Source organism: Gymnogyps californianus, chromosome 18, assembly GCF_018139145.2.
Source record: "Gymnogyps californianus isolate 813 chromosome 18, ASM1813914v2, whole genome shotgun sequence".
Lineage (NCBI taxonomy): Eukaryota > Metazoa > Chordata > Aves > Accipitriformes > Cathartidae > Gymnogyps > Gymnogyps californianus.
In genome coordinates this window covers 10,961,654-10,975,143 of record NC_059488.1, presented here as the reverse complement: position 1 = coordinate 10,975,143, position 13,490 = coordinate 10,961,654, and the positions used below count along the sequence as shown (strand labels likewise).

At 40.8% G+C, this 13,490-nt stretch overlaps 1 protein-coding gene across 5 annotated transcripts in view; it reads left to right on the top strand.

Moving 5' to 3' along the window:
• STRBP (spermatid perinuclear RNA binding protein) overlaps window positions 1–6,317 on the top strand; it is a 53,453-nt gene extending 47,136 nt beyond the window's left edge. For 2 of the 5 annotated variants that reach the window (XM_050907682.1, XM_050907681.1), the window contains exons 16-18: window positions 638–761; window positions 2,902–2,946; window positions 5,547–6,317. In XM_050907682.1, coding sequence (XP_050763639.1) covers window positions 638–761; window positions 2,902–2,946; window positions 5,547–5,623 — 246 coding nt within the window. In that variant the 3' untranslated portion in view covers window positions 5,624–6,317. Of the gene's footprint in view, window positions 1–637; window positions 762–2,901; window positions 3,084–5,546 lie in introns of those variants that run through there. The other 3 variants (XM_050907680.1, XM_050907679.1, XM_050907683.1) reach the window with 2 other exon arrangements.
• Window positions 6,318–13,490: the final 7,173 nt, after the last annotated feature.

Below are 13,490 nucleotides of genomic sequence, written 5' to 3'. Positions count from 1 at the left end.
ATCTAGTACAGCTGTGCTCTGATGCACTGAGCAACACCAGCTTCTGTAACTCCTTGCCGTTCTTTCACTTGTAGGTGGTGACAGTGGGAAAAGGAAGGCGGCATTCTAGCAAAGTTAGGTTGAAGCAGTCCAGTGTTGTCATGAGGTGGTTATTTGTCTTTGGGGTGAAATCCTGGCTCTGCTGAAGTTATGTGGGTTCAGAATGGTAGGAGAGAAGCAAAGACAATGTTGTAGATCGAGGAGAGGAACCTTGTAAGAAGGTGGGAAAGAGAGCAGTGAGGCACAGCAGAGAAAGAGTCAGAAGCCACCGGTGTCCGTTCACGCTCACACGACCAAAACTGAGGTAACTACCGCGCAGTCTGACCACGCCGGCTGCCGGCTCCGAGTGACGTGAACGTGCTGGGCTCTGTGCACTGCTGTGCACTGCCGTCAGTGACCCGGCAAGGGACTTGCTTGCTTTCTGTCAGTCAGATTCTTTAGGACAGTACTTCTCCAGTCTGTATTCCGCCTCTAACAAGACTGGCGCATCAAGCACGTTTAAAGAGATTTTTAAAAGGTGGTAACTTAATGCAGATGGCCTTGTATTTCCCGCAACGCTTTCACTTTCTGAATTGCTATTTTTTATTACTCTGGGCAGACTAAAGGGGTTGTCAATACAGCTGTTTCTGCAGCAGTCCAGGCTGTTCGAGGCAGAGGACGAGGTGCTTTAACACGAGGGGCATTTGTTGGGGCAGCTGCTGCTACTGGATACATAACACCAGGTAAGGCACGACACTAATAGCTAGTAGTTTAATTTTTGTCTGCTGGGGTGTTCTTTTCCATGTGTGTCAGTGACCTATGCAAGTGATTTCTTCAGCTTTAATCATCTGAGATGAAGCAGAAGGGAGGATTTATGGGGCTTTAAATAAAGAGCTGAAAAACTGGCAGTACTGGTCCTGTATGAGTATACAACTTGAAGCTCAGTGTGCACAGAGCATGCAGTTATGGGCATAATGGCTTTCCTGGCTTTATGATACGTCTTCTTTGTAGTTCACTGCCATGGCACAATTCCCAAAACACTCTTCCTAGCTAAGAACCTCCTGGTTCATGTGCCCTTTAGCATCAGGAGTGGCTTTCCCAAGAAACCCTTGTGGAGATTAAGTTGGCAGACTCAGGAGTCACTGTGCTCCCAGAAACTTTCTACATGAATTGCACATGTGCAATAGATGCACAGCATCTATTAGTAGCTTCTGTGGAAGCCAGAGAACAAAAATGAAAGAATTTCCGTTCATACGCTGGCTGATGTTAATTCATCATCCCTGCTGCATTGTTCTGATTAGCAGAAGCATCTTTTGAAATCCAGGGGCCTCCTGGTTCACATTTATCCTTGGTGCTTACCGTGCAGAGCAGGTGAGTTACTAGTCAGGATAGCTGATGGCTGATTCCTTAGGGCAGATTTGCAACCATCAGAAGTAAAACTGTTCCAGCTTGAAGAGCTGAAGTGTTCAGCTACTACTGGCCGGTACAAAATAGTGTGGGGTTCTTTGTTGTGTTGTTTTGTTTTTAAAATGACAGGCACATAGAGCGTAAGGTGTTCAAACGTAAACACAAGAAAATGTTAACGAACTGTTCACTTTCTCATTCCCCTTACTTTTCAAAGTGCATTGTTCTTTGTGACTCTCTACAACAGGTCTGAGCCCTGCAGGTGACATGTGAAGGGAATCTAGACATTGTTTTTACTTGGAATGACAAATTTGTAAGAATGAGATGCTGGTGATTCCTTAGTCAAAGCAAATCCAATAGCTTCCAAAAAAATAAAACTTAGATTCCTCATGCTCAGGTTTTCAGATTACAGCATGAGCTCTAATTATACCCTTCAGCAGTTCACACATGCTAATAGCACAGCCCTGTTGTTTGGTAGACTTGCTTCCCGGCACAGTCGACAGCATGTCGTCTTCATTGTTCCTCTATGTTCGTGTAATTATAAATATTAAAAACCAGTAATTCATTTTTAATGGCTGTTAACATTGGTTTTGGAACTGTCTTTCTGCCTAAGGAGCCATTTATGAGACACTTAAACCTGCCAGGGGCATGCTTCCTGCCAGCATGGAATTACTCCAGAAATAAGTTTAATTTCCCAGTCACTATAGTTGTTAAGCTTATGTTGGCCTTGGCCTTCTTCACAGATCGTTTCTCTTCATCCCCTACTCTTCTCAGAAATCTCTTGCCTTTTGTGATGGACACAAGCGATCCCACCAGAAAAAAACCTGTAAAGCCTTCATGAACTACTGAGATGTAGTAACCAAGACTGGTGTTACCACTGTTGCTTTTTCTCTCGCTCCGGAGTCATGCTTAGCTCTCTGGGGAACAAAAGATACTGTTCTCTGTTTGCCTCTGGGTGTTCAGATGTCCTTTGTGAAACTTTGTCTGTTGGAAATGGCAGAGAAAGCAGAATTCACAGGAGCTTTACTGATGGTGATGTGGTATCTGTCACAGGCTTCTAGCATTCCCCTCTTTCTAATGGAAGTTGAGGAAAATGACTGTTCTCTGCATGAGACTGTATTTGTATTTTAGGAAGAACATAAGTAAATACGGGATGTCTGGATCATGCCAGCTTCGTGCTCTGACAGTACAGACTTGAGGGCTTCAGCTGAAAGAAAATGCTAAGGAGACGAAATATGGAATTTAACTCGTTGATGCTGAGGCTTAAGAAAGTCATTGGGCAGCTTGTTCTTCAAGCCACCATGTAGAAGGATTTTAGTGTTTTCAGCAATATTTCTATGTATTAGTTCGAGTTTGTTTTTTCTGTGGTCCTGCTTCATGTACCAGCAAGGGTCCCTCCCTGTGCGTTGGTGTGCAAACACTGATTGTCTTCAGGTACTGTAGGAAATGAAACCCATCCCTTATCTGTTTATATTGCAGGCTATGGAGCACCGTATGGGTACAGTACAGCTGCGCCAGCTTACGGTATGTATAGCCCAATAATTAACAAATTAGAAATGATACAGAAACTGTTGTGGCAGTCCAAATGTGGCAGTCCAAGGAGAAATTCAAAGAGATTAAAGCTCTTAAACCATGACAACAACAACACTTTTATGCCATAACCTTGTGGTTCTTTTTTGGTTGGAGTAGCTTTTTTGCCTATGCTTTGCCTGATTTGTGGAAGGACTGCTTGTTCTAATTGCCTGTTCCCTTTCATACTGAAACTGAATTGAAGTAGTTTTCTTACTTTCTACAGCCAATCTGTGCTCCATTCAAAGACTACCGAAGGGCCTATTGCAGCATCTCTGACCCGTATTTATCTAAATGGCGTTACAGTAACATTGGCGAAATGTTTGTCCCCAAGCGTAAGTGGCTTGTGGACAAAGCTCCCTTAATGCTGTCAACTCTATGAAGTCTGTGTGCAGATACACCCCCCGCCCCCCTGCAGGCTACAACTGCTGCTTGGGACAAGCAGAATGGTTTTTGCGTAGCTTATACCGTTAGCAATCAGATTGCAAGGAAGCTAGGACACGGTAATTTGCCACAATGCTTTTTGCTAAGAAACATAGTGGTATTAGGCTGGCAAAGCACTGGTTTCACGAAGACTGTAAAATAAACTAATCATCAGAGAGCTATGATGGAAGGGTTTTTCTTAACTCAGCTTCTCCCTACCCACTGGCTTTTTTTTATGCTAGACTAACAATGCATATCTCTAACCGGCCCTTTTGGTTACTTTGAATGAGGTTTATGTGGCAATGGGAGCAAAGGAGTTTGGAGTCAGTGATATGTCCTGGCACACAAAAAGCGAGCCCACCAGAGCCAGTCCCACTAGCCTCTCCTCTCACAGGGACCGGGTGAAAGCCTGCGACTCAAATGACAAGCTGAGTATGTTTCAAGGCCTGCAGTTTTTCATATTGGAAACTAAGCCTGCAATTTGCTATTAATTTTCTAGCTTTTGTAGCATTTGTAATGCTTGTTCCTCTCAAATTTGTATAGCTTGGGCAATACCAACTCCCCTGATAGCATTATAAAAGTTTAAAATACTTTGAAACGTTGATTTCATTACTTTCTTTTAGAAGTAGGAGCTATAAACAGTGGAAGAATGCCGCTGCTTTATTGAAAATGTTCACTTTGCTTGACTAAGACCAGCTGGTCCTATTCTATACCCCTGCAGTGGCAAGGGGAAGGAGAATGGGCCCATGGGCTGCACTCGCAGCGTGGAATTCTCCCTTCAAAATTGAAGCAAACCTCTCTAGTTTTAGAACTCCTGCCCTGCTGACTGGCCAAGTGCTTCGACAGAACGGCAGCTGACAGCAGTGCTGTCCCGTTGAGTGTACTCTGTGTGTTGTCTTTTGTGTTGTGTTGCACAAGGAACAGCTGAGTTTTCTCAGGGAAAAACGAAAGGAAGTGTAGTTTAGGGCTTGCTTCATGGTATGGATTTTTACAAAATCCCTTTGGTTCTTTCCAAGCAATAGTCACGGACTATAACTGAGTGGTATCTGCACGTATGTATTTTTACAAGCAGTGACACGCAGTGACGTAAGAGGAATCCTTTCCCTGCTGAAGAAAAGAATACAATTGTTACCAACTTTCCTTGCAGCTTTTCTTGCTTTTTTCATTCATTCCTTCCGTTTTGTGTTTTTTCTCATGATGCCTATTTTGGGAGCTGGATTTTCGTGACTTAGCTGTGTATATGTGACATATCACTGACTTCAAAGCATTGTGGAATTGAATGCCCCCATTTTTCACATAAAGAGTTTCTGTTTTTAATGTCTTATGATTGTGATGCGAAGTACTGGGATAATGCTTTTTGGCTGTAAGGTAAACATGTCTCTTTGCCTTTGTAAGCTGTTGCATGTTGGGAAACTTCACTTTGATCATCTGGTGCTCTGGAATACCTGCTGTTGCTGCTTTGTGATTTCTAAATGGATACATAGGTTAAATACTAGAATTTAAATAGGCAAGATTAAAAAAACAAACAAACATTTAATTGTGCAGAAGTTTGCGAGGCCACAAGAACTCTCTAATAATCATGAAATCAGGCAGATATTAATCTTTCCAGATTTGCCACTTCAATACAGGAGAGGAAATGCAGAATAATGAAGGAAATGCAGAATTTACTGTAGGTGCTTGATTTTTGGCTGACCTACCTGGATGCTTATCAAAACTGCTGAACAGTTTCCCTGTGAGTTCTCTTTTATGCACAGCAGTGCCTGTCTAGAGTATCTGCAGTTGTAACTGGCCTGTGAAATTAACTCAGAACACAGAACGAGATAGTAGAGATTAGTTACCATAAAGATTACGAAGTAGAGCTTCAAGTCCAAATACACACTCTGCTTTTGCGAATACCGCTTACTTCAATTTTACCAAACACCAGGACAAAACTAAAAGCAAACTTTGAGCTAACCGTCTGTTTGAAATAGTGCAAAGTGTTGAAGTGTAACTGTTCATGGGGCTCTGCACCCTAAAATCCCATTGACTGACTGATCTGGAAAAGGTTAATGAGAACACTACTGTAAGCTCTTATCTGACTTTCTTGGATCACTGAACTTATTTGGAGTCCTCTCCCTTTCTTCTCTCTGTAGGTTTACCCAAGAGAATGGTTCTGTTACCAGTTATGAAATTCCCAACTTATCCTGTTCCCCACTACTCATTCTTTTAGCAAATGGCAGAAGCTAATTCCTATTGATTGAACAACACAGTACAGTACAGAATGTTAGAAGAAAAAAAGCCTTTTTATCCTGTTTTCTTTGAACACATACTTGAGCAAAGTCATTTGTAAAGAAACATCTTTTTCCTACTTTTTGATTTTAACAAAATGCAAATTTAGTTCTCTAAAACTTGAAAAAAATGTTCTGTGAAATGTTACCTCATTTTCAAATAACTTATACCAGCCTTCTGTTATAGGGAAGAACTAGAAGCTTAAATCTTACGTTTTAAATGAAGTATCCGATTATGTAAAATTAAATTTGTGAAGGATGTATAGAATATAAAACACTGATCACAAATAAACTGTTTTGTTGTAACACAAGAGTACTGCCTGTTTCCTAATGCAGTCGCACAGATTCAGTTAATGACCTGTACCACTTGTAGGGTTATTAAATGCAGGGCATAGTTCTTTAAAAAATAAAAATTAAAAAATTTTAAAAAACCCAAACCCACACAACAGAAACTTTACAGTTAACATTTAACTTTGTAAATATTATGGTGTGTAATAAACTTAGTAAAATATGGGTTAAAATACTGTTTTATCTTATTTTTTTATAGTTAAGCATCAGTACCTGAGTTTCCTTATAACCTTTAAGATCAGCATACTGCAACTGTGATTTTAGACACAGTCGTAATTATCCAAGAAGGCTTTTCACTTGTACACAAAATACTGAAAAACAAACAAAACAAAGGGAATTAATCTTAGACTGTCTCTCTGTATTAGGTTGCATTCTGTGAAATAAGTATTAAACAAAGGAAGTTCCCACAGAAGGACTTTTGTTATGTAACTACAGGGATACACAGTTCAGTCCGTATTGCCCAGAGAAAGGACGACAATAACGTTACAATCAGGTTCGTTAGGGCTCAAAAGCTGCTTGTTTTCCTTTCTTTTCTGTTTTTATAAAAAAAAAAAAAAAAAAGAAAAAAATTGCACTTGTTCTTGTGGCCTTCTTCACTTTTAAGATTGTCTGCCCACCCTTGATTTTCCATCTGCCATTTCTACAGAAAGCATTTTAGTTGTCAATCTTGTATTAAAACAAAGGGTTCTCCTTTTCCCCCTTACATTTATAAGAATCTAAAGCAGCAACAAGGTCCCCATGAAAACTTGCTATTTAATTGTCCCAGTTCTTGTTGAGTGCTGCTGTGAAAAGTGACACACTTCAGCCATAGGCCAGTACTTTTCTAAGAGTTGGTGCTCAAACCGAAAGAATCCTCTTTCCGATAAGGAGTGTGTGCACCTGCCTGAAATTCCAGGACAGGCCCCAGCTCCACGCTGTCTCCGGGCATTGTAGACTTCTGCCTCAAAACTGCTGCGGGCTCTAACGAGGGATTCGAGCAGTCTTTATTAAGGTATCACCCCACAAAATAAGCAGCGTTGTTGGTTGCACTTCTCGACTCAGACCTCACCCGTTGCTTTTCAGTAGGTTTGCTCTAGTTGATGCTCTTTTAAAGATTGCCTTTATACGCTCTGTTCTCAACAGACTCTGCTGCTGAGGCAGGGGGAGCTTTATATATGAAGAGGGTGTAAGAACGGTGCCTAAAGCAATGTAAAGTTCCTCCTCCCCTACGCCCCCCATTCTAGGGAAAGAAATACTAGAAAAGCTTAATAAGGGGTGGCTTACATAACGAGCTGCTTTTCTTGGAATTAACGCAGCTGTGATTCTTAAGCTAAGTATTTGTGCTTAGGAATGTGTTTATATCTTAAACGGTTTTTCTTCTGCCGTAGCTCTCGCTTTCGTTTGGTGTTGGTGGTACTTTAATAAAAAACGTAGATTTATTGACAAGTAGTGGCGAGCCTGCTGTTGTCATCCACGCGTTAGTGTTGAAACGAAGAGCAGGGTCTCGGGGATGTAGTCAAATTGAGTGGTGCTCATAAATCACTGATCTATTTTGCTGGCCTATGGATGAAAGGAAGCCATCACGGAGCAGAAAAAGCATGGCTGATAAGAGCCCATTTTTGTTAATCAAATATTCATTAAAGGAATCTTTCCTCTGCACACGTTTTTTTTCCCTCCCGTCTTTTGGAGTTCCCCCGATTGGCAACTGTTTGTAGTTTCCTTTTTTTTTTTTTTAATCCCCAGCTTTGTAAAATTTCAAACAAAATATTCTCTGAACCAATTCTGTACGATGAACATTCGTAAGCCAAATAACTTGTTCTCATTTCAAAAACAAGGAGGGCGCTATGCTCTTTTCCAACATGATGGCAGTCATTTCAGATGATTTATAGAAGTCATTTTTTTATTTTTTGTCATTTGTTGGGAGTTACTAACCACATTGTAAACTTGCCCCCCCGCTGCATATTTTACATTTCTCTGCTTTACTGAAAATATGAATGAGCTGTCAGTTCTTTGTCTAGAAAGTGGTAACCTTGGAAGTGTTAGATGTTTCAATACCTTCAAAGAATTAAAAGTGCCCGTTTTACAATGAAAATTCCACTTGCAGCTGAAAGAGCAGAGAAATTTAAATGGAGCTTTAGCTTCAGCCAGTCTCTCTGAAATTAACACGAAGTTTTTGCTTCTCTGCTCTTTTCCCACTGTAGGTGGTTTTTTCATTGACAGTCCCTATTGCCAGCCTCTCAGCATCGCACCTTTTATTATTCACTTGGGCCCTCAAGATTTCTTCTCTGACTTCTAGAACCATCAGGTTGTGTGGCTCGAAATGGCATTTTGTACATGTCTTAAAAGCAAGAACAAACGTGGCTCGTTTTGAGGTTTCTCAACTTCAGACATGGAATCTGAGCTTTTTTCCTTTTTTTTTTTTTTTAAAGTGTTTTTCTCACTTCTTGAACTTTGTTCCATTTAATGAAAAGCAATACTTACTCCAAGCCACAGTCCTTTCTTTGGGTACATAGCAATAGATGTGTATATACTTCAGGTTATTTCTTTACACTAGAAGGAAAAGACTGGTGTGTCGGGGGGGGGGGGGGGGAACCAAACACCAAAACAAGAAACAAAACCTAGCAGAGTGCCTGCTTTAAGCAGTGAATCCTGCGTTCACTTTCACTATTTAAGTACTTCAGAATTTTAGTACTATGACTGTATTTGCATGTTTCCTATACAAATTGCTACAAAGACTTGCAATGGTCACTCTTGAAGCGGTAGTGCTTTGTACCATTGTGCATGTCAGCAGACATGAAATGTAGCAAAAAGGCAGAAGAAAAAAATAGAATATATATTTTTTCCAAAATCTAACTGAATGATATATTCTCTCTCTCTCTCTCTCCCCCACATCATTAATATGAGGCACAAAAAGGGTAGGCCTGAACTTGACTTTTAAATGGATTGCTTTTGTGTCTCTTAAAATCATCACCAAATGATAGGAAAACATAGTATTTGGTAAACATCCAGTTCAAAAACCTTTGCTGCTCTAAATTTACTGAGTTTTTTTCCTCTTAAGTATTTGTATGTTGGTATTTTGAGATTGTGAATCAGCAATAACTGAAAGGTGAATGTTTTTTTAAATGGTATTGGAACATCTCTATGTTGCAGCTTAAGACTTTTAAGCAGTCTTCAGCAGGTTAATACCACTTTATTCTCATTCTCTCCGGACCTTCATAGCCATATGCACTTGTATAAAATAAGCAGAAATGTAGTGACTGTAAGCTGAGATCGTGATATAAAAGGTAAGAGATTTTATTTTCAGCTTAAAGAATATTTTTATTGCTTTTTTTCTAAAAATCTCATATACCTGTGACAATCTTGTATATGGCACGTTTTTATTATGTCTTGTTTAACTAAATGTTTAAACAGGTGATACATAGGTCTGAATTCCAACTTTGTATTTTTCAAGGCCACTTCAAATACTCCAGTTTCAGTTAAAAAAGAAAATACTACTTAACACTTTTAAGAAATTGTTTGCTTTTATCTACAGACTGTTCTCCTTCAAATATTTTTCTCTTGTGTAGCATAAAAAGCTGTATTGATACTGCTGTGTGTCAGGCACTGCATTCCTTGCATACCTGTGGAAAACATTTGGGTAGATACCAGAGCCACGGCCGTGGCCTGCAGAGAGCCAGACCATGGTTATAGGTATGTGGAATAAGAATGAGAAGTGGAACGTGTGATACTAACTAATAGAGAAATTATTTCCCTAAACTATTAAAGCCAAACTCCAAATGAAGACTGAAAGACTGTGATGGTATTACAGTTAAACTCTGCGGAGATCGAATTACGTTAGGCCAAATTAATTCATGAAGCAGCCAGGTTTGCTTTCCTCTTGCGGGTGCAGTGGGAGGAGAGGAAAGCAGGCAGGCAGTGATTTAACTCTGCATGAATAATTTGCTTAGCTGTGGTTTTCTAAAGCTAGAAATTAGGATACAGCCATCCATAAATAATTATTTTCAGTTCTGTAGTAAATGTTTTAACAAATATTTTACTTGGATTAAAATGGTTTTGGATTATGACCTATATGGTGCACATGATATGTGTAGTTTTAAAATACTAGGGTTTTTTTAATTTGCCTTTATATAACCTTGCGTTACGCAAAGTTGCATAGTACAGTACTGCACAACTGCAGTACTTGCAGTACTTGAAGTTGCTGGAAACAACTCTTTTTATATAAAAATGGTTAAAAAAAAAAAAGCAAAAGGGAGGGAGGTGATGATGTTGTATTAGCATTTTAGGGTCTCAATTCAGAGATGAAAGCATAAAAACCCCTGACTGATCACAGTTTATACTGGATGTAAAACAGGAAGACACTTGGTGCGCAATATATAGTAGTATAGCAGGCCCAAAGCTTTGTTGTTTTGCATCAAAATGTAACAGCAAAAACAAACTATATTTCATTTCAATATTGAAACATCAGATTCATTAAATAACTGCATGTGTAGGTTATCCATAACTCAGGATATGTCTGGATAGAATTCATAGGCCGATACAGAAAAATAGCTGTTCAATATTGTTAGCTTTGCTACTGGGGGCAGAAACCTGACCGTGCAAGTGGCCTGTGCATTTGCACCTGGGGAAGTGGACTTGAGGAACTGCACCAGTGACTTGCCCGTGACAGCACATAACCATTTGATTACATTTGCAGGTGCAATTGGTGAGCCCCCAGAACGTCCCTCCCATTCGGTGGTGCAGATTTTCATCTGCTGTTATCTTCAAGGGGCAAACTTGGGGCTCGGTCTGAAGCTCACTTAAAATTCAGTTCATTCTTTCAGCCTGTCAGGCTAAGCTGTCCTGATAGTGGAGCAGCAGGCTGCTCCGTTTCCTTCGGAAGTCAGTATCTTATATGCGTCAAGGCAGCGTTAAGGTGCATTACAATGAACTTCTCTCGAGTATTCCTTTCCTAGGCTTAACTGCCATCAGTCTGACAAGCACTGTCCGGTTCAAGGACTGGTTAATAAAATGTCTTGCTGTCTCTTATTCGATCTGTTTCTTTGTGGCCTGTACTTGGCAGCTTAATCCATTTGTATTGGTTTCCATCAGAACTGCTTTGACTGGATTTCCGTATTTTTCTGTCATTACCCTTTTAACTCTTACAATCCTAAGTATTCTACTCTTCTGCCTTTTTTTACATTCTCACTTTGTTGGGTCTTCTCTCTTTCACTGAAAAGATATTAAATTTCTCGAATACGTTTTTGTTTGTAATGCAAGTACTTGCGCCCAAAATTTGTCCCCTTGCCTTTGCTGCTCCCCTTCTCAGTAGGAGAGACACCGTTTCCTGACATGCGAAGCACACAGTGTACTTAAGACTCCTAAATCCTGGACTTTGCAGCCACGTGAAATCAGTGATAAGATCCTAAGGTGCAAGATCGCCCAGGAACTCACTGACAGTGGAACCTGAGCAAAACATTCCCGTGTATTGAAGTGTCGTGGATGAGACTCCTTAAGTGCCTAATATATTGGCATTTGAGAGAGCAGTTCAATTCTAACAGTAGGTTTTAACCTAACTGAAATACCAGGGTATTATCTGATAAGTAATTTGGGTAACATCTGCTTGATCAATGTTGCAACAAGCAGTGTTTTGCTAAGGCGGAACTAGAAACTCCTTTCTTTTGCATAATACTTGCAGGTTTCCCTTCAAAAGCCTCCTCACAGGAGCATGGTCTAAGGTGCCTTTTCTGTGAGATTAGAGGTCTGTTTTACGGTTACTAAGCTTTGTATTTCTGGATGTACCCAAAAGCCAAATACGTAAACCTGGTTCTGTATGCTTTGTGCAGCTGCTAGCATCGTTGCCTATTTTGTAGTACCTTTTCAGTGAAGCAGAAATGTTATTTTATAGTTTGAATTTCTGGTTCATGGAAAAGAATTCGGGAAAAGTTCAATTAGTACATAGATAAATGACACCAGGGAAAGTCTGTGCCTGTGCACTACCCACCTTAACTCTAGTTTTAGCTAACCAGATGATAGTGTGTATTTTGGGAGATGGTGTCTGGCACTGAAAGGATTAAAAGAAGCCAGAGCTTTACAATAAAGAATTGATGTGTTTAATGTGTTGTCCGTATTGGAGGTGAATGGCATTACCATTGACTTTGGAAGAACAACTGTGAGCTTCAGTGGTCTACTCGGTTAACACTGAGGAAAGTGAGGCTATTTACAGAATGGGGAGATGAAAATGTAGACTGTTCCGCTGTTACAACAGCATTTGTTTGCCGTTAGCTGCGCTTGCATGCAAACCCATAATCAGGCAGGTACCTGCTTTCCCTTTCTACCAGTTTGGGTTTCGTGAGACCACATGAGGGAGAAATGTATGTACAACCAGCCTGTTGCGCTGTCTGACTGGTGTCTGAAGTGCCCGTGCAGGACAGCGGTTCTCTCTGGCCCATTGCCCCTTCAGAGAATTTATCCCAGTTGACTTCTTACACAGCTGTCGCATTAGTGTAAGAGCAGCATTGCTGTGACCTTGCTGTGAGGCCGTATATTCTAGCAGCAGTGTTTTCCTTTGTTTTGAAACAGGTGAAAGCTAGACAGAAGCATTGTTCAGAAATTTGTCAGCGCATGACTTCAGGAGACACCTGGTGTTATCACACATATGATACAAATCAGCTGGTGGCTCCCTCTCCAAAAGTGCATTGCTCTGCAAGGAGTTGGCACCTCCATTTCACCAGCTGCAATGGTTAAAAACTCGAGTTTTAAACAGCAGTCTTTACAGATGGAAGCCCTTAAGTACTGTGTACTGCTAACCATACCTCAGCATTTTTCCTCCTGATGGGTGAGTGGCAGCTGGAATGCTTGTCATTTTCCCAGATATGCAACTGTGAATTTTGAAGAAATAAGGTATTTAATAAAGTAGGACTTCAAGCCTACTTTGCCAGCCATATGAGCTTTCTCTGGGCATGTTCTATCTAGAGAAGGTTTTAAGGCACCCAGATTGGTTTGGAGGGCTTGGCTAGCTGAAAGCATGGTACATGATGCTTCCTGCCATCATGTCCTCTCTCTGCCAGCGCTTCCTGTCTTCCTTAAGCACACATCCAGAAGCTGGAACATGGTGACCTTATTCCTGGGCATTGCGCCAGCTGGATGGAGGGAGGGCAGCCTACACTCATGAAGGGAATGCGTAACAGACGGCCTCTGTTGCCCAAGCAATTTCTGTTGGACACAGTGCACAATCCAGCCCTCACAAAGGTGCTTTAGTGCCTGGGTAGGTGGTTCCTAATCTGTCTAACTTGCTGTCATGTAGCCAACGTGAGCTAATTAGATGATTCGGCAATTGTCATGGCTCCCACTTAATGTGCTGTAAACCCTGCTGCCGTGACTTTCACTGCAGTTAAATACCTTTGCTTCTGGGAATGCTGTCCTCCTTCCCTGCCTTCTCTGATCGCCTTCTAGCATCCCAGTAAATAACTGATTCTCTCAAATTATGGAATTGTTACATAGAAG